General features: G+C 47.4%; 1 protein-coding gene across 2 annotated transcripts in view; it reads left to right on the plus strand.

Moving 5' to 3' along the window:
• The window catches only part of LGI2 (leucine rich repeat LGI family member 2), a 39939-nt gene extending 19862 nt beyond the window's left edge, over nucleotides 1-20077 (plus strand). Inside the window, exons 8-10 of one of the 2 annotated variants that reach the window (XR_011468900.1) lie at nucleotides 3107-7719; nucleotides 18467-18556; nucleotides 20029-20077. Coding sequence is in view for 1 of the 2 variants with exons in the window: in XM_070398544.1 (XP_070254645.1) it covers nucleotides 3107-3924 (818 nt within the window). In the remaining variant the exon portion in view is untranslated. Of the gene's footprint in view, nucleotides 1-3106; nucleotides 8333-18466; nucleotides 18557-20028 lie in introns of those variants that run through there. The other variant, XM_070398544.1, reaches the window with a different exon arrangement.
• Nucleotides 20078-21764: the final 1687 nt, after the last annotated feature.

Raw genomic sequence — 21764 nt, forward strand, 5'->3', positions numbered from 1 at the left:
CCTTGCTTTTCGTTAAGCTGATTATTAATGAATATGGTAATGAACACATGCACACAAGTATGTGTGCTCATGCACACACATGTACACGTGCATATACGTGTGCACATGTGCACACACACATGCCGGCACATACACACACACGTGTGTGGTCATGCACATAAACACACCTCCACTGTCTAGCTGTTCTTCCTGCCCTCTTGCCAGGTCCCGGTGAACACTGCTTCCTTGTAATAAATGCAAACAAAATAAGAATACATGGCTCTCTAAACCCAGGCCTTTGGGACAAGACTTAGCTAATGATTCTTTCAGTGCTGGCGGGGGCCCCCGCTCAGTGTTTTACTGCTACTAAAAATGGAGGGTCTGCTTGCTTTTTAAATAAGTGGGTAAAGTTAAAATATCTTGCAAAGACTTCTCGTTTATCAAGTGCAACCTGATAATATTACTAACTTTATAAGCAGCATCACAATGGCCCAACAGTTACCCCGTGAGAGCATTTCCTTTAGGGTCCTGATTTGGAGATGGAGGTGGAATTTCTGGAGGGGAGGCTCTTCGGAATCTCTCCGGCACCGGCACTGAGTGGCTTCGCAGCAGGTGCGGGGATGTGGGAGGCAGGGAGTGTCGTGATGAGCCTCATCTTGAAGCCCTGAAGGTCCGTGAGATGCACATGCAGATGCCACTGAGAGGCCATTCAGATGAGCCACGTTGCTGTCGGCCATCTGGCCGCTTGGTGCTGAGCTCACATTCCTGAGAGCAGCCCCGCTCGTCCAAGTGCAGCGTCAGCACTGAGCCGCACAGGTGAACCTGCCGAGGGAAGCCGAGGCTTCGGACCCTAACCCAGCCCACATGAAAGGAAAAAGGGTGGCGAGAGAGGGACTCACGGCCCACGTGTTTCTGCCTCTCTCTTTTTCCTGACTTGGAAGGTGGTGTGGGGTGAATGAGCCGGCCCCTCTGCCTCCTCCCCATGATGGGAGGTGGGAGCAGAGTGGTACTTTGCTCTTGTGCAGGGCAAGCCAATGTCAGTGCTTGTGGCTAATGCTGGTTGTGGGCCTGTGAGGTGCCAGGCGCTGGTTTGTGTCAATGGAAACACACACACACACACACACACACACACACACACACACACGATGATCTCTGCTGCTACTGACAGCTCCATGGGCTAGAAGTGTTCACTGGGCAGAGGCATTAGGGGGCATTTCTGAAGTCAGTTCTTTCTGTCTCTCATGCCCCTTGGCTGAGACTGGCAGGCCTCTGGGTGCCTCTGAGCAGCAGGCACCTCCGGGGCCAGGTGGTGCAGGAGGGAGACCAGGAGCGTGCACTCTGAGTTAGTGTTGGCAGGCGGGAGCCCGGGCAGCTTTCGAAGAGCAGTGTGGTAGTTTAAACCCAGAAGCCTTAAAAAATGTGCACAATGTTTGACTCAGCAAACACATAAGAACACTGCCAGATGGTTTTCCAAAAACGATTTCTCTACGAGGAAGCATGTTACTTACAATCATGAAGAGCTAGAAATAACTGCAGTGTCCAATAGTAGAAGATTAAACAAACTACGGGGCATTCATGCAGTGGAATGCGGTGTAGTGTTTGAAAGTCTAGTTATAGAAGAGGAAATAACATGGGAAACTATTCCCAAGTGAACATGGTCAAGTGAAAACACAGGTTGATAAGAAGCCTATGTATTTGTACTATAAGCTCAAATTTATTTTTAAAAAAGTGCACTTGAATATGAGCATAGATTGATGATTAAGAAATATATCAAGATATTAAGGATCATTTCAGCATTTGCAGGACCAATGATTTTGGTTTTCTTCTTTGTGCTTTTTGGTATCTTGTTGGTGGAGTGTAGACAGGAGCCAGACTATCTAGGTTTCCGTTGGCTCCGGCTATCAGGAGAGGCCAAATGTCTTCAAGCGCCCTTATTAAAATTGTTTCCTCCTGCCCATGAGCCCTCACTCCTACCATGTAACTGCCTCGCACCCCCAAGGGAGGAAGGCCATTTAATGGCCAGTTCTGCCCTATGGAGTTGGGAAGTGCTTTTTGAACATCATGAGGACAATGCATTTGGTGTGTCAGTGAATTTCCTGACTTGTACACCTGCCTCTAAAGACACAGAGACCCAGGTGACCAGCATTTACATGTTTTTATGGAGCCACCATTTATAAAAAGGGTTTGATTTTTTTTTAATTATGGGAAACTAGACATAGCATAAAATTTACCATCTTAACCACTGCTAAGTGTACTGTTCAGTTGTGTTAAGTACATTCACATTATTGTGCAACCAAAAGAACCCTTTTTGCTTTGGAAAACTGAAAATCTCCACCCATGAAATAACTCCCCACTTTTCCCTCCTCCCAGACCCAGACAGCCACCCTCTCCTTTCTGTTTCTATGAATCTGACTGCTCTACGTACCTCATAAAAGTGGAATCATACACTATCTGTTTATTTGTGAGCTGGCTTATTTCATTTGGCTAATGTCCTCAACATTTATCCATTTGTATCATGTATCAGAATTTCTTTCCTTTAAAAAATATATATTTTTTATTGATTTCTCAGAGGAAGAGAGAGAGAGAGAAACATCAACGATGAGAGAGAATCATTGATTGGCTGCTTCCTGCACACCCCACACTGGGGATTAAGCCCGCAACCCGGGCGTGTACCTTGAGCGAGAATCAAACCATGACCTCCTTGTTCATAGTTCAATGCTCAACCACTGAGCCATGCTGGCTGGGTAGAATGTCCTTCCTTTTTAAGGCTGAATAAAAGCCCATTGGATGGGTAGACCACATGTGTTTATTCATTCACCCATCAGTGGACACTTGGGTTGTGTCCACCTCTTAGCTATTGTGAATAATGCTGCTATGGACATGGCTGGACATGGATCTCTTTAAGACCCTGTTTTGAATTCTTCTGGCTAAGGGTCCAGAGGTGGAATTCTGTACTGTATGGTAATTCTATATTTAATTTTTCAATGGTTTAACTTTTCTATGGTTTCCAGAGGGGCTGCCTCATTATACAGTTCCCACCGGCAGTTCCCTAGGGTCTCCATGTCACTGTGGAGGAGCATCTTAACCACGGCTGCCCTAATCCCCTCTCCTCTCTTTTGGGGCACAGGTCAGTCCATTGTGGGCTGCAAGGCCATCCTCATTGACGACCAGGTCTTTGTGGTGGTGGCCCAGCTCTTCGGCGGCTCTCACATCTACAAATACGACGAGAGCTGGACCAAGTTTGTCAAATTCCAAGACATCGAAGTCTCTCGCATTTCCAAGCCCAACGACATTGAGCTGTTTCAGATCGAGGACGAGACGTTCTTCGTCATCGCCGACAGCTCGAAAGCCGGCCTGTCAACGGTTTATAAATGGAACAGCAAAGGATTCTACTCCTACCAGTCCCTGCACGAGTGGTTCAGGGACACGGACGCCGAGTTCGTCGACATAGACGGGAAGTCGCACCTGATCCTGTCCAGCCGCTCCCAGGTCCCCATCATCCTGCAGTGGAATAAGAGCTCCAAGAAGTTCGTCCCCCACAGCGACATCCCCAACATGGAGGATGTGCTGGCCGTGAAGAGCTTCCGAATGCAGAACTCCCTCTACCTGTCCCTCACCCGCTTCATCGGGGACTCCAGGGTCATGAGGTGGAACAATAAGCAGTTCGTGGAGATCCAGGCTCTCCCGTCCCGGGGGGCCATGACCCTGCAGCCCTTTTCTTTTAAAGAGAATCACTACCTGGCCCTGGGGAGCGACTACACGTTCTCCCAGATATACCAGTGGGACAAGGAGAAGCAGCTGTTCAAGAAGTTCAAGGAGATCTACGTGCAGGCGCCTCGTTCCTTCACCGCCGTCTCCACCGACAGGAGGGATTTCTTTTTTGCGTCCAGTTTCAAAGGGAAAACAAAGATTTTCGAACACATAGTTGTTGACTTAAGTTTGTGATCGGTGAATTTAAAGGACACAGCACGAGCTCTCGGGAGAGAACTGAGAAAACATATTTAAAAGGGAGCCAGGTTCAGAGGTCTGACATTAACACTGCATTGGGGAAATAGACGTGTTCAAGCTTTTAGAACTCACATTTTAATCAGGGATTACATTTACTGGCTAACTGCATGCCATGTCCATCCTCCCAGTTAAAAAGACATAGGGAAGCCGGTAATTCCTGAGAAAAGAGTACAGTAGTAACTCTTACCATCTAGGAAAGTAATGTGAGATTTTTTTTTTTTTAAATGAGGAAGGAGAAAATCAAATAAGATAGGACAGCTCTTATAATGAAATTTTTAAAAAGACCAAACAAACTATGGGCCCTTCTCACCCCATTTTAGCTATTTTTCTGGTAAGGACTCTTAAAGCCAAAGTCAGCTGAAAAGATGTGCTGATGGTAAGTTTAAAAATCAGGTAACACTCAGCATTGCTATTTTGAGCCACCCTAATTTCCCAACCCCCCCCCCCCCCAAACCCCCTTCCTAGCAAAACCTTGGCTTTTGCATTGGCTCATATGAATGCTTGTCATGGGCGTGTCAACAAAATAATGTTTGACGAATTGCTTCCTCTGCTATAAAGAAAATCTTCTGCTGACACCTGTCTGGGCCCAGCATGGGCTGTGGGCCCAGGAGGGAGACAAAGGAGGTCTCCTTGTGGTTCAGCGCTGACCCTCGTGGTGGCCTGAGCAACAATGCCTGTTTGATGCTCTCCATGACGTGTCGCTTCTCAGAGCCCATTCTCTGAGTGTGCGGGTCGCCAGCAGACGGGCCAAAGACCGAATGGTGCTTTCTATTCTGTCCTTTAGAGCAATAGAACAGGTATTGCCATCTGACGAGAATTTCCGAACTAAGATTTTGTAGAGTCAAGGAGGACTTCACACACGTCTCCATGTACTTTGAAACCTAGAGATGGCCCTTGGAATGATGCATGCCTTTGCCCCCTGGGCAACTTAATATTTCAAGTAATTGAATAGCAACCTACCTACCTGCCCACCTGCCTACCTCCCTGCTCATGTAACCGTCTGCTTTGTTGATTTGCTGATATTGCTGCTGCCAGCACAGCCCTTCCAAAGGTTCTGTAGCAGCAAACTGTAGAAGCTGGGGTACTTAGGACAGCACGCTCCTCCCTCTCCCTGTCCTTTGCTCCCTCGGGGACATGTGCTGACAGGAGGCTCATCCTCTACACAGAAATGGGGGAGGGGAGGACCCACTGAACAATAGGGACCAGCTTAGGAGCCAGACACGTAGAATCCCACAGACCGGGTCTGTGCTCAGGGGCCCAGATGGCCTGTTTCAAAATGGGTCTCTCTGGTGTGGACCATCAGGAAGCTCATGGGGACAGGGATCTGGTTTTGTGGAGGGTCCAGGGAATGTTCTGCCTGGTTAGCTGGTTCTCTTCAGAGAATAGGAAGTGAATGGTTTCAGGAGTGGCTCTCAAAGAGTAACCCCACAACTCGTAGCCATGAACGTAGCATCATCGTTGTACTGTATTACTTTTTTAATGATTTGTGTTTGCCAAGTCATGAGTAGGTGGATGTTTTGCCACAAATATGAATGTATGTGTTGTTTCCAGACTGTAAGCAATGAGGATCGAGGCAATAAATAGCACTTAGAGAATAACGCGCTGGTGTCACAGCAGCTCTCTTGGGTACATTCTGGGACTCAAGGCTGAGGGCTCCCAGCCTCGGACACCAGGGACTGTCATGAACTAGCTCATCCAGATCCCTGCATCGGAGGCTAGACGTGGGGTAGCTCAGTTATTCCTCGGGCTGTCACGATGGTCAGACTATTCTTTCTGGCACATGGATCCCTTCCAACAAGGTGGGGTGGGAAAACGGGCACTTGGCAAATAGTCAAGTAGGAGACGTTTAGACAGCCCAGCGCTGTGCCAGATCGAAATGATGTTCCTGATTCCGACGTTTGTAGAGAAGGCAACTGCGCCAACATCACGGCGTTGTCTCTATGGAGCGGTGTGCCAGCTTCCCAGCTGTAGCGCTGAGGATGAAACTAGGGGCTAACCACGTGCAGTCACCACCCTGGTAACCGTTGCCCAGAATCTGGAAAACCAGGGAGCACAGGGTGCCGGGCTGGGTGTCGGGGGACTTGCTGAGTCCAGGTGAGACCGATGAAAGAAAAATCTAAAGCTTATGATGGAGACGGGGGTCGGAGGGAGAAAGGGTGGGGAAGCCACTCAGTTGCAATCAGGATTTCTTTTCTTTTTTTTAAAAAAAACTTTTAGACAAGATCCGCGCCTGCCATCCCTAGAGTCCCTGCCCTGAGGGAGGAGATATTTGTTCTGGCCGACTTAGGAGTGGAGATGTTCTTGGCGCCAGGCGATGGAAGCTTTGCTTCATTAATCTTACTGCTCCATCCCAAGAGTCCCTCAAGTTTTAAACAATTTCTGCAAGAAGATTTCTCCCTGTAATAATGTAAGAGGAAAAACACCAAGCAACAACAAGAATTCGAAGCAGAGAGTCTTGGGGGACCATCCCTGTGGAGATAGCGTTAGGGGGGGCTGTGCTTTTTGTTCCGTTCCTTCCCATCACCCACCACTTGATCATCTCCGCTGGTTTTGTCTTTACAATCTTGGTGGCGCAGCTCCCAGACTGAGTCCCTCCACATAGCCATGCGGCCAAGACACACAGCCTTAAAGCGAGGACTTGTCCCCAAACTCCACGGAGTCAGGAATAGATCCTTTATGAAGACTAAAAATAAGTCTTCAGATTGAATGGCGCTGTGTCCTTGGACAGTGGATGATAAGACCACCTTGCATTTCAGCAAACCTTTATATTTTTCCATGTACATTTGTATTCATCTTCTTTGCTCATAAATAGCTCTTCAGTTTATTGGCGGGCAGATATTATTCCATTTACAGTGAGAAGGAAATAGGCACATACATTCTAAGTCAGTTGCCTGTTCAAGATTCTTTAGTCGTGAGTGGCAAAACTAGAACTTGCCCTCTGCCCAGCAGGCTTTGTATTTTTTCCCTGTGGCACTGCCAGGCCCTCCAAGTGAACACGTTTTAATCGTGATTTGGAAGAGAGCAGCACCTTGAGAGAAAATAAAAAAATGCAACCAAATGTGTAGAGCCGGAAGGAAAAGAGTGCTGACTAGACACCATCCAATCAGCCGGTCCATTGAACAATTAAACACCGCAGAACTGCCGTTACATGCAAGGCCCCCACTCTTGAAAGTCTTCCAGAAGTTTCAGATAATCTTCTGTTCTGAAGAGGGTTTCTAACGGGCCCGGCTGCCTCTCCCCTCACATAGCTATGGGAAGGAGGCTGAGGTCGAGACGGGTCTGGTTCTTGTCACAATGTCCACAAGATAAACAAGAACAGTTCCGCGAGGGGGGAAACTAAAACCGTGATGCACGAGTGATGATGAATTGCTCCGGGCTACAGTCAGCCCTCGGGGAGCACGCTGGGAATGGCAGGGTTGCATTTTTCCTCCCCGCGGAGTGAGAGGCTGTGTATTTTTAGGGAAGAAATCAGCGTGGGATGCTGGAGATTTGGCTGCCAGGAACACTCAGGATGGAAATTTCTCCACCGGGGTGTAATGGAAGAGAGATGAAGGTCTGCGGGAGGGGAGTCTATTTGCATGCCTCCTAAAGAAAATCTCTTGAGCCGGCTTCCCGATTCTTCCGCAGAAGTATCAGCCCCTCGCTCAAAGCTTTAGAGTTAATTAGGCAGTGGCCAGAGCTTCTGTTAAACGGCACCCTGGAATAGAATGCAATAACCCAGCTGTCGACACAGTGAGTAAGATGGCCCAGACTTGGGGGAGAGGGGAAGGAAATGGATAGAAAAGCAGCGCAGATGGCTGTGGAGGAGACTCTTTGGGGAACGTGGAAGTGAACTGGAGGAAAAGAACAAGTCATAATGATTTCCTTCGCCTCGGCCAGGCAAGTAGATGGTGGAACGACCAGGCAAATGAACAGCATCCTAATTATTAACAAAGAGAACTAGTCATAGCGCTAATGAGAATAAGAATTATCTGGAAAGCTACGGAAATCTAAACCGAGGCACTCTGATCCCTACATGATTCCATTGCTTGTATCAGAATCCACCTTTTTCCTAGTAGGAAACTATGCATTCCCCATCACTCCCTTTGACGATCAGGAATGTATAAGACCTGTGAGAAAATAGGCCAATATGCCATTTGGTACCACTTTTATGTATTTTAAATGCATAACGTAGGCAACATAAGTATAGTTTATCTGTATATGAAAGCGAATTTTGCGGTATGCAAGCTACAATGAATGCATTTTAAGGCCGAGCGTATATTTAGCTCTTTTTGGTAAATAGAGTTAACAAATGATATGCCTCTTAATTCACTGTGTCCTGTAAACCTATGAATAAAAAGTAGCTCCTTCCTACTATGGCTTTGATCTCGGGTCTGCTTGCATGTGGATACGACCACCTGAGTCATAGAGTTGAAGGGCTGCCTACCCCAGGCAGCTGAGTGTGCCCATGTGTCTTTGTGGCTTATTCCCTGTTTAAATGGAAGGTGGGCACCACAGGGCAGAGTTACAGTATGCAGAGCAGGGGACACCCTCGTTCTCTGCATGCAGACCGGGAGGGGAAGGGGAGGGGGCTGGCTTAGCATGTCCAGGTTCTCTGTGCTAACTCACCACTCACATTAGGACACCCCCGTTGGCTCAGGTGGAGAGTGGAGCATGCAGGTTGGCGCTGGGAGTATTGTGCTCTTGGGGTCTTCTCCACGTGGAAGGAGACATCCGGAGTAGGAAGGAAGCCTTTCCCCCCGGTCCCCCCTGGCCCCTCCGCCGAACATCAACAACTCAGGACAAGGCAGTGTCTCCATATTTGAGTGGATCTGGGGAGCTCAAGCTTCCCATTTCTTACCGTCTATTTGCAAGTTGTCCACAGAGGCCAGAGAAATGCATTTAACCACCTGAAAAGGATCATTTTGGTCTGAAAGAGACCAGACGACAAGGGAAATTTGCCAGGACTGAGAGAGGACCCCTGGCAGGTGGCAGGAGTTGATAGAATTCAGTAAAGCTCTGGTCTTTTTCACAATCCCGTTCTAGATTTTTATTGGCTATTTTATCTTTTCACTTTGAATATAGTGAATTCTAATGTCATCCCAGATCCTGAAGAAGAAACAGGTCAGCTTCAAATTTCTTTCAGTAACATAGAAAATCAGGAGAATTTTCTGGCATTTCATATTTTTAGCAAAATGGAGTATCCGCTCCACTTACTAGAAATGACACTTTCTCCCACCGCTTCCATCTGCATTTATGTTCTGCGCGGACTGCTGAGCTAGCTTTTCCCCCTTAGGTTTACTGCCGATGCATTTGCATTTCGGTCACAATAAATAACCAGTACAACCCTCCAATGAGTAGGTTCCAGAACGGTTCTCTCTTAGTAGGGAACTACAGACAATAATTTCTAGTCAGGATGGCTCAGAGGAAGAAGAAAGTGGACTTTTGCAAAGAAAAAAGTTAATTCAAACAAATGCTCACTGAGCCATTAGGAAATTAAAGATGAAATTGACATGGGAATTGTATAGCCAATATAACCGTGGGTGTGGAAAGAGCCACAGCAGGAGGAAATTCTCATTTCAGAGGCTGTATCTGTGTCTGTCACCACTGTTTCCCTGGCACCCCTCATGTCACCTAGCGGCCAGTGGTCGGCAAACTGCGGCTCTCGAGCCATGTGCAGTTCTTTGGCCCCTTGAGTGTGGCTCTTCCACAAAATACCATGTGCGGCTGCGCACGTACAGTGCGATTGAAACTTCGTGGCCCATGCGCAGAAGTCGGTATTTTGTGGAAGAGTCACATTCAAGGGGCCAAAGAGCCACATGTGGCTCATGAGCCGCAGTTTGCCGACCACTGACCTAGCCCAAAAGGGTTCCCTAATCGATATTCTCTGAAAGGATAAGATTGAATGAATGGTCAGCATTTGTTGAGTGTTGGGCACTAGGTAGAGGGTGTTACATGCCTTAACTCCACTTATTCTCACAACTATTCCATGGATCAGGCACTCTTATATCCCCATTTCACAGATGAGAAAATGGAGGCACAAAGAGGTTGAAGGATTCCCTGTGTTGTACAGCTAAAGACCAGCAAAGCCAGGAAGCCCCGGCCCAGAGCAGTTAGGTAACTTGCTCAAGTTTGTAGAGTGAATGAGACCTGGGATAGAAACACCCCTAGTTCACCTCCAGAAGAAGGTGGGAAGTATGCAGGATGCCTGTTAACTTTGCATTTCAGGTAAAAACCAAAAATTTAAAGCATAAGAATGTCCCAAATATTGCACGATATATACTTATTCGAAAAATTATTCTTTGTGTTTCTAAAGTTCAAGTGTTAACAGATACAGTATCCTGTATTTTTAAAATATATTTGTATTCATTTCAGAGAGGAAGGTGAAGGGAGAGAGAGATAGAAACATCCATGATGAGAGAGAATCATTGATTGGCTGCCTCCTGCACACCCCACACTGGGAATTGAGCCCTCAACCCAGGCATGTGCCCTGACCAGGAATGGAACCGAGACCTTCTGGTTCATGGGTCAATGTTCAACCATTGAGCAACACCGGCTGGGACATCCTGTATTTTTACTTGCTAAATCTGGCAACCCTAATCCAGAACCCACACTTTGTACATGTGAAAAAAGGGAAGCCCTTGAGAGCTAAGCCAGCTGTTCAAAGTCAAGTAGCAAGTGAGTAGCTCAGCAGGAATTCAAACCAGAGCTGTCTGACTCTCAAGTTGAGACCAAATAATGCTTTAGACAGGCCAGGCTAAGAAATGAAGTCAAATCGTGCATTGCCTCACACACCACTCAAGCCTGCAAAAAATTAAGCTTCCGTATTTGTCCTCTGATCAACCTAATATATTTTATAGACTCCACCCCACTGGGTAATGAGTAAACGAAATGTAAGCCGATCCAGTAAACTCAGTCTAATGAACAATTTAAATAGTCTCCTTAGATCATTCAGGCTGTGGTGAGTCAAACACAGTTTTTCAGATTTCCACTCTCTGGGTTTCTCCTTCAGGAGAACTTTCAGGGACCTTGTGGCAGAGGGAGAGGGGTAGGGAAGGTTCCTCACATACATGTTGAATTTTCTAGATACTCCCTGACCTTTGCCCTGCCCTGGTTTGATATCTGACCTAGGGTCTGGCTGATCCTATATAATTTACTGAGTGACCTCGGGCAGGTCTCCTCATCTGCCAAGTTGTGGTTGTAATGGTACCTACCTCACAGGCTGAATTCAAAGATTAAATGAGATATTAAGTGGAAAGCACTTTGAGCAATGCCTCCCATTTGGCAAATGCTCAATACACGTCACATGTTTGTTTAGCTGTTGTTGGGCAGGACCACCACTGGATCTTGGCCGTTTGTCCCAGTCCTAGGCATTTAGCAGTGGCCTCTTTGTGCCCCTTGCAGGCCACTCTGCCAGCGCCCTCAGGACCCAGGTCACCTCACCAGAGCACAGAAACGTTGAGATCCCCTGGGGCCAGAAGTGCTGCTCCGTCAGGGCCGTTGTCCCTCACCTTGTGCCATGTAGGAAGAGGCCACTTGGTGGGCTTCTCCTAGACCCTGGCAGCCTCTGCTTGGAATGCATGGCAAGTGGCACTGGCTCTGTAGAATTCTTGGCCCTCTCCTTGACCTCTGCAGCATCTCCCCCCCGCCCCCCCCGCCCCCACACACACACACATCCAGGGCCTTGCCCCTGCTTCTCTCTTCTTCCTTTCACAATCCCAAAGTAGAAGGCATGGCCTCCCAATTTCCTCTGCCTCAGCTCGGCTTCTTCCTCCTCTGTCTCCTGGTAAAACTATGATCCAGTTGGCCAATGAAACTAGAGGAATTTAGAAAATTCTTTTGTTTTGACAGTGCCTGGCTGTCAAGACTATTGTCTTGCTAAAGAGGTCAAGTTAGGCAGCTTAGAGACTCCAGCTGATGAATGGCCTCTTTCTTCTGGGTAGAACCTGCCCTTGCCTTCCCTGGGGCAGCTGGGAGTTATTATTATCCCCAGGAGAAGCACTCTGGCAGGTCCACTAGGTGGGGCTGTTGTAGAAGGGAACTGAGCCTCAGATGCCTGAATGTCCCAAGGTCCTTCCTGGCTGGGGACACCTGAGAGGGTGGCCTGGCTGATGGAGCCCTGAGGGCACCTCTGGGATTGCAGTTTAGGGCCAGGGCTCTGGACTCTGGCTTTTTTGGGATGCCCCCATGAGCAGTGCAAGTCCAGACTGGGGGCTTCTCAGAGCAGGCACACCCCCAAAAACTGGTGGAGTGAGCCTAATTTAGGGGCCACATCACAAGGTGCTGGGATTCACACCTCCAGTTGGCTCACTACGCTCACACTTCCCCAGGCTCGGCCAGTTGAGCCAGCCACCAGAAGCAGCAAAGGTGGGGTGAAGGCATATCTATAAGAAGAAATAAATGTTTCTACCTATTAAGTGAGAAAATGCCTGACTGAAGAGTCATAAAAAACGAAGAGCATGGTTGGAAAAGCCTGTTTTCTAATGGTATTGTGTAGTCTGGGGACTTTTCAAAGGGACAGAAAGACATGTGCCAAGGCCCGGGGCTCAAACAGGCCTCAGTAGAAGACCAAGGAGTGGGCATGTGGTATAAACGAAGATGATGTAAATGTAGAAAGCAGGCTGTAGTTTTGAATATAAGCCACAAATGAAAATTCAGTTATGGAGGTGACACAGGATGTATTTTTCAAATTTGGCCACAGCAATACCTCCCATCCAAGGTTAGAATCAGGGTGGGCTTATGGCTCACTTGCACCCAATAAAATGCAGCAGAGGTGGTGCTGTGACCTCTAAGACTGAATCATAAAAGATGGGTTAGGTTTCTCTATTGCATAACAAATGACCACACATGTCGTGGCTAACCATGACACTAATTATCATCTCACACTTTCTGTGGGTCATATGTTCGGTGTGGCTTAGCTGGGTCTCTCGAGGATGAAATGAAGGTGGTGACTGAGCTGGGTTCTTTGCAAGAAGCTCAAATAGGGAAGGATGCACTTCTGAGCTTCCTCAGGTTTGGGGAAGAATTTATTTCCTTATGACTGTAGACTTCATGACAGCTGATTTCTTCAAGACAAGTGTATCAGTTTGCTAGAGCTGCTATAACAAAACACCACAGATCAGATGGCTTAAACAGCAAACATTTATTTTCTCACCGTTCTAGAACCTGGAAGCCTGAGATCAAGGTGTTCACAAGTTTGGTTTCTTATGAGGTTTGGCTTGCAGATGGCGGCCTTCTTCCTGTCCTTGTCCTCACATGTCCTTTCTCTATGTACATGCATGCTTGGTGTCTGTCTATGAGTCCTAATTTCCTATTCTTATAAGGTTGGATTGGCTGAGGGGCCACTGCAGTGGTCTCATTTTAAGGTAATCATCTCTTTAAAGGCACTATCTCCAGTCACACTGTAAGGTACCAGGGGTTAGGGCTTCAACACAGAAATTTAGAGGGGACACAGTTCAGCCCACGACAGCAAGCAATGGACAGAGAAGTCTCTGCTTCTAGGAGCCTCTTACTTCAGGAAAGGTCTACTCTAGACCTTCTTTCAGAGGGTTCATATGATTAGCTTGGGCCCATTCAGGACCATGAACTCCAAGTTCAATGATTAGGAACATTAATTGCATCTGAAAAAAATCTTCACATTTTTTCCATTTACATAATGTAATCATGGGAGTGACAGCCCATTGCCCTGCATAGTCTATTGGTTCAAATTAGGTCACACTTCCTGCCAACCTCAAAGGGAGGGGACTCCACAGGGGGCAGACATTAGGGGACAAGAATCATGGGGTCTTTCTAGGGACCATCCACCACAGCAGGTGTTACAACTGCCATCTGGTTTGCTGGGACACTACCCGGAACTCTGTGCCATCCAATGAGTGGTCTGACTGCGCAAAGGCCTCCATGCTGTGAGGAAGCTCAAAACACCCCATGTAGGAAGAACCCTGAGAAATCCTGAGCCGACATGAAGAGAGACAGAGGTTCGAACTCAAGCTGCTGCAGCCTCCCTCTGGCAGCTCCAGTCCCCCTGCACTGCAGAAGAGACTCCCGAGCCAAAACCCCCTGGCCCAGCACTTCCCAACAGAAACAAGGCGAGAGGATGAAACAATCATTGCTTTAAGCAGCTACATGTTGGGACCACTGTTTATGCAGCAATAGTAACTGGAATAGCAGGCATTCCCAGCAGGAGAGGGTTCACATATAATTCTCTGAGATGAACATCGTAAGGGATGTATTTATCCAGCAACCCTCCCTTGCCTCCCAGCCCCATGTTTCCTGGCCCCTTACCTATTTCACTTTTCTCTGTTACTCTTTCTATCTGGCACACTTCACGTCTATCTGTTTGCATGTTGCCCGTTCTCCACCCCCCGCCGCCTCCCTAAATGTAGATTCCACCATGGCAGGCATTGGAACCTTCTGTCGGTGTCTGCAGTGGGTGGGTCCTCAATGTGCATGCTATTATTTTAACTGTCCACGGCTGCTCTGACAGCTGGAGGGAGACTGGAATTTTTTTTTTTTTAAAGTGTTCAGAGAAGGTCAGAAAACCAAACAGAAATAGAGCAGAACCAGACCTTGGCGAGCATACAGTTCAAAGCCACATTTTATCCTTGAGGAAACGGGGCCCAGAGTAAAGGACTCAGATGACACAGGAGGTTAATGGCAGAGCTGAAGCCTGGAGCCAGGTCCCTGAGCTTCCAAGGGTTCTGACCACTTGGTCACGTCCACACAAAGGTGCCACATCCACGCTGCTCCCGCGGTCTTCTGCAAGAGTTTTGCCTGAACTTGTGCACATTGCGAGATGTTGTATTTTTTATAGACTACTCTTATTATTTCTCCATTAAAATATAGTTAGGGCATGATATTGATTTTTAAAAATGTGTGCATGAAGGTTATTATGGATGAATTTCATTTCAGGAAAGTCGTGGGGATTGTCTTGGCTGGGTCCCCAGCACGCAGGGCCTGGGACACAGGCTTTGCTGGAAGGGATTGCTATTGGGGAGTGTGATCCTGGAGCAGGAGTGAGGAGCAGGATGAAGAAGCAAGGGGGCTGGTGCCATGGGGCTGCCTCCTGATCCCACTCGGACCATCTGCGTGGCCGTGGGAATGGGTTTCAGAGCCACCTGTAGAGGCGATGCAAGGGAAGCATTGCTCCCTCAGCTCTCGTCTCCACTGGCCACCGTCGGCCTTACAGACATTCGCTGTTGCCCACCCCTGGGTTGGGCAGCCTCAGGGGGTGCCCTGTAGGATGGCATCAGGATGTATGTTCTCCCAAGTCAGGACAGAGGTGCGTGTCCCACACAGCGTAAAGCCCCGGTGTAAAGCTGATCAGGGTCTGCCTAGAGCTGGTCGCTGCAGAAGCGGCTGGCCTTGGAGGTGAGGCCCAGAGGACTCTAAGGAGCCATCAGGAGGAGTCTGTCTGATCCCCAATCCTCAGTTCAGAAGAGGGAGGCAGCTCAGAGCCTCTGCCAGCAGCCTGTGCATTTCTGGCTGATCACGTGGCCTAGGTTTCTCATTGCAGACTTGTTTAGGAGACTCCCTCTGCAATATCATAGGAGAAGTTTCTATTTGGAAAGAACTGAACCAGAGTCTCACCTGTGGGAATTCTTGGTTGCCTCAGGCTTCCCACTTCCCTGATGCTGCAGTGGGTGTCAGGTATGTCCCCACAAGGGCCCTGAATATACGGAGGTTAACGAGGGAGCTGGGAGCTTAGCCTGTTGGGGAAGAGGCTGCAAGAGAATTAGCAGTTATCATTTGCTGAGAACATACTATTTCCAGGCCCCAGGCTAAGCAAGTTTCTCATTGAATTCTCACTGCAAATCTTTTAGGTAAATATTATTCCCATTTTCTAAAGGAAAAGGCCTGGCTCGGAATCTCTCCAAAACGTGCGACTGTCTATACCAGCACCGTCCAATAGAAATGTAACAAACCACAATGCCCCCTACGGCTGGATTTCACCATTTCCTGGTAGCCCCGTTTAAAAAGTACCAAGAAACAGGTGACATTAAACACAATATATCCAAGGTGTTATCATTGCATCATGTAATCAATATAAAAAATATTCACAGGAAACTTTTTTTCCGTGTGCAGTATTTCCGGTGCATCTCAGTGCAGACTAGCTCATTTCCAGCACTCTGTTGCCACGTGTGCCCGTAGCCTCGGTCCTGGACAGCAGGGCCCATGCTTTAGGAAGCTGGTCCTCAGTGGGTATTTTAAAAAGTGCGCGGGAGTCGGGCTGTCGAATGACTGAGGGTGTGCTAGCTGTGCTCAGTGGGCAGAGATGCTGAGCATCCTGCAAGACAAAGAGGGGGAAGAACGCCCTGCCCAAATGCCAATAGTGCTGCTATTCAGAATCACTCCCTTAGCACATGTAGAGTGTTCAGAGCAGTGCCTGGCTCATGGGAAACACTCATGCAAGCTTATCATTATTATTACTGTTAGGCAGTCAAGTCCAGACTTCATCTCCTGGCACGTAAAACTCTCTATAGTCTGACCCCTATTACTAAGAAACTACACACACACACAATGCCCATAATAATATAGGGTGTCCCAAAAATGGGACATTATAAAGGCAGTGTTTATTAAAATAGATTTCATTTTCTAATTAGGCTACAGCTGGTAAGCATGTATGCATTTTGGGGGGACACTTTGTATATATCAGTAGTTGCTATATCTACTATTCTAATATATATATATATATATATATATATATATATATATATACTAGAGGCCTGGTGCATGAAATTCATGCACTCGGGCAGGGGGTGAGGGGTGCATCCCTCAGCCCGGCCTGCATCCTCTCGCAGTCTGGAAGCCCTTGGGGGATGTCCGACTGCCGCGGAGGTGGGAGAGGCTCCCAATACAGCTGCTGTGCTCGCCAGCCATGAGCCCGGCTTCTGGTTGAGTGGTGCTCCCCCTGTATTAGCTCACTGACCACCAGGGGGCAGCTCCTGCATTGAGCATCTCCCCCCTGGTGGTCAGTGTGCTTCATAGCTACCAGTCATTTCACTGTTTGGTTGATTTGCATATTAGCCTTTTATTATATATATATAGTGTGTGTGTGTGTGTGTGTGTGTGTGTGTTCTGGGCTCTTTATTTTATTTTTTTGTCTTGGCTCTTTATATTTCATTTCATTGGATGCTCAAATCTGCCATTGGAATAGGTATTATTAGTCCCATTGTACAGTTGAGAAAACCAAGCCCAGAGAAGCTGAACTGCTTGCATGAGTTCCCACAGCTACTGAAGGCAGAGCCATAACTTCATCCTCTTTGTTAGAGATTATCCTTAAGTCTGGGAGCCAAATCGATACCAAGGCTACTGGCATCATGGCGGAGGCCAGGCCATCTTCCATTTCCAAAGAGCTGCCACGCCCTCCCGTGGGCAACACACCAGAAGAACAATTCTCCCCACCCTGGACCTCAGGCTCACCACACAGTTTCCCTCCTGTCCTAGAGGCGAGCTTGGAGCAGACGACAAAGAGAAGCATACCATGCAATTGCAGCCTCAACAATGACAACTGATGAGGCACAATAGCAGGATCTGGCCTGTAATCAGCCTCAAGCTATACTCAGCTATTTAGGCGTCCATTCTGCTGGCTCTGAGAGAGTGCAGGGAGAGGCCCCACCCCTCAACTCCAGCTCCTCGCTCATCATCGCGGTGCACCACGCGGAAGAAGGACCCCTTTGTGACAGCAGCGCAAATTACAGCCCAGGCAATCTGGAGTCTCAGCTAGAGCAGCTTCTTCTCTCCCCCGAAAGAAAAATCTGTTTCAGGCTTAATTATAGTCTGTCATTACCCGCAATCTTGTAATGATCCAAAGTCCCGGGCAAAAATGATAATAATAATAAAATAGATAGAGAAAGAGAGAGGAGAGAGAATCAATTCAAATATGAGCTGAAAAGACTCAAGACAAGTACTGGGAAAGGAGGTGATGGTGGCATTCTTCAGAAACAATTGTGAAATGCAGATCAGAGCATCCTCTGTAAATAGTTATTCTGGCTCAATTGTCAATTTAGCAGGCCCCAGGGCTCAGTGTTAACTTTACCCACTTTCTGAAGCTTTAATCTTGTTGCTCAAAAATTCACTCTTGTGAAATGTAGGAGCAGCTCCCAAGAAAACCCGATGCCCCAAATCGAATGGCTTAGATTTAATAGGTCAATGCTTCTTACTTAGATCTTGAGAGGATGCATTAAACAGACTAGAAGTGTTCAGTGACATGCTCTTGGCATGTTAGCAAGAATATGCTGAGGTCCATCAGAAGACACCTTTTAAATCAAGTTTTCTTTGTCACTTTCCATGGACTGGACTGTAATTTCCTTCCAGGTACAGCCAACCGTTGGGCGCTCCCTCTTGTGGCCATATCAGGAATGGGACTGTATCAATTCCCACCTCCCCACTCACCCCCAAAAGCAAAAGTGAGAAGACCAATTGATCCAACCTGGTGGGTCTGGGATTGGATACTAGAGAGGCAGGTTTTGGGGGAGTCTCATGGGTTCTGTTTAATCTTCAGGATATCCTCCTGAATCCATGAAATTTTGTGAAATGATGTGAATGGCAGGAGAAATTTCTTCCTTTCTTCTCCTGTTTAAATTCTTCCCAGGTATGTTTCATAAGTTATTGGTGGAAATAATTATATTCTATTGTATAAAAAATGTATTCATATTGTATGGAACATGGTATTTTCCATTATTGGTCTGTGAGAATTCTTAGAGCATCAGAGAAACCTTTTAAACTGTGTGTTTCTATAGGAAGATTTTTGATGTGATTCTGGAATAAACATCAATGCACTGGACATGGAGTTTGCTTTGGAACATGGAGCTGCCAGCGTTCAGAGAGAGTTGAGTGAGGTCCCAGTGAGGTCCCGTTCCCTGGAATGGCTGGTGGCTCACAAGGAGAACTTGGCCCCCGTTTTATGCAGCTCCTCATTTTCTTACCATTGCTCTCTGGTTTAAGGAAGAACATTATGGCTTACCCATCAGTCCTGTTTCCTGATTTTGAAACCCCGTGGAGTCTCCTAGGCACTGGGAACAAGGTTAGGAAAGAAATGAATTAGGAATCATTATGTTGTAATTAACAGAAAATGCACTTTAAACCAGCTTAAACAGTATATGGAATTTATAGATACAGATAAATAAGAAGTCTGTGTAGGTTTCAGGTAAGGCTTGATCCAGCAGATCAGAACCATCACACAGGATCCCATTTCTCCCTATCTCTCCTGTCTTCTAAGGTGTAGCAGGCACTGCCTGTGCTTTTCCCATTCCTCCTCAGCCTTTCTTGAAGCCCACTTGTAGACATTTTCCATATAAAGAGTCCCTACATTTTTCTTACTGAGGGAATTCTCTGTCCCTATGAGTATACTCAATAATCTGGAAACACCAGAGAGTTAACACCTCCAAACTGACTGTCAATATAAAAAACAGAAATAGAAGTTAGAGAATAAATAGCTTAGCCTGCTAATTCCTAGTGGGACAATTATGGTATGTGGTTCACTGCCACGACCTTCGAGGCGGGGTTCAGGATCTGAAGGAGGGGCCGATGCACAAATGAAAATAGTTTACAAGAAATATGAATGTAGAAGACATTGGGGGGGCCAGGTGGAGACCTCTTTCTTGAAGAGGCACACCGAATTCTGGCCTGGTCCACCTTTTATTTATTGAATACACATTTGCCCTTTAGCAATGCATACAGGCATATCAAAGGTAAAGTTTGGTAAACAGTAAAAGGATTATCAGGTTAGGGAATTGCCTTGAGCCACCACTTATTTCAACACTAACAATTGGTGGTTAGCGTCAGCCCTTCCAACGCCCAAAGTCCATTGGCCTTCCGCCTTCCTTGGTGCACTCTTGTGACAGTATTGGCAAGCTGTAGCTTCCCGCAATTCACTCCATGTCTCAAAGTTCCCCAAGGAGCTGAGTCCTCACTCCCACAGTGGTCTTATCCATCCACCCTTTATTGGTTTTCATCCTTTCCCTGTGTCATGTCCCTACTACCTCACAGTGCTTTTTGGGGTTCCCTCCCCCCAAAATCACTTATACCCAAATCCTTGCCTCAGGATCTTTCTGTGGTAACCAGGCTAAAGACAAAACATGTGGCTTCCAGAAAGAGCACATGGATATTGGACAGCAGACCACAGATATCACCCTCCTGAGAAGTCCTGGAGATTACTCCACTGAGAGAAGCCGGGAGAGCTCCACTGAGGGAAGGAAACCAGTGAATGTAAGTAGATTAGACTTTGCATACAGATTGCCGGCGGTTTCCCTGTGACCAGCACATAGGACGCTGAGCCCATTTCTTTCTGCGGAGGACGATGGGAGGTGAATGGTGGGAGGCAGGATGAGAAAAGGGAAGACAATCCACAGGGGATTAGAGACACAACAGCCAAACAACCAAAGCAGATTGGTTTCCAATGCTGCCCCACCTCACCCCTGGCCTGACCAGAGGTTTGCTCCAGACTCACGGAACTTCCACACCAACACACCGCCCCTCAAATTTAGACCGGCGGTGTGCAATAGAAATACAACACGAGCTTTAAATGCAAGTCACATAGGCAATTTAAAATGTGCTAGTAGTCACATCAAATGGGGGGAAAGAAACAGGTGAAATTAATTTTAGTAATATATTTTACTTAACCCAATGATCACAAACAGCATCCTTTCAATGGGTAATCAATACAAAAATTACTAAGGTGGTATTTGCATTATTTAAAAAAAAATACCAGAAGCCTTCCAAAGCCAGTGTGCATTTCCATGGAGCACATTTCAGTGTAGATTAGCCATATCTCAAGAGTTAAGTAGCTACCTGTGGCTGATGGCTACTGTGTTGGGCAGCACAGGTGTAGAACATAACGTGTTGCTGTGTAAGTTTCAAAATGTTTTCATGTGCTTGTTATCTTTTGGTCAACATTCCCAAGAGGCAGACCCCTTGGTACTATCATCCCCATCCTGGCACTACTTTAGCGGGAGGGTAAGCTATTTTCTATCCTTTGGGGCTGGGGGGTGGGGGGCTGGGGCGGTAGGAGGGCTGAAGCCTGAGCTAGATTTCAGTCCTGTGTAGCTTCCTTCACACCAAATGTATTTCATCTGGATTCATATAACCTTGTTTTATCCCCTTCAATAGTAGCTGCTGGACAAGGGACACCTCCTGGGATTACTGACAGAGAAGCCGTGAGGGTTCCCTGGTGGAATTCAGGGTATTTTCCCTTCTCTGGGTTCTGAGTTGGGTGGGGGTACACCAACAGGGAAGTGGGGGCATGAGTCCGGGGATCCCAGGTCTCTTCCAGGCCTGCGAGTCTCAAACCACAGATGGCTGATTGGTGGGGACAGGAGCCGCACCTGCGGTCACCTTCGGGAGCAAACTGTCGCAAGCAGTTGTGCCTGAGGCTGACCTAGTTTGGCAGTGGGCCGCACACGGGTGCTCTCCTTTTCAAAGATTTGTTCCAGGCGTTTGTTTTTCACAAACCACTCTATTTGCCTCTAAAAATACTCCAAAGCAGATGCGCAACTGACCGTGACACTCCGGCAACAGCCCAGCACACAAGCGTGAAGCGCTGAAGCCTCCCCTTGGGCCTCTGGCTGGGGGACCCCAGGGGAGCAGGGCTGCTTCCTGCCTTGGGACAGGCAGCGCTGCTCACTGCCATTGCCTCCAGAGGAATCCCTCCTTAAGGTATGTGCCGGCCAAGAAGCACCTCTCAGTCTGTCTGTCTGACTATGAACAGTATCCATGGAACTCTTCAGTTGCAACAGAGAAAAGTCGATTCAGACTAATCTCTCTCTCTCTCTCTCTCTCTCTCTCTCTCTCTCTCACACACA

The sequence above is a fragment of the Myotis yumanensis genome, unplaced genomic scaffold (genome assembly GCF_028538775.1).
Source record: "Myotis yumanensis isolate MYYU_CA2020_CCGP unplaced genomic scaffold, mMyoYum1.0.hap1 SCAF_1, whole genome shotgun sequence".
Lineage (NCBI taxonomy): Eukaryota > Metazoa > Chordata > Mammalia > Chiroptera > Vespertilionidae > Myotis > Myotis yumanensis.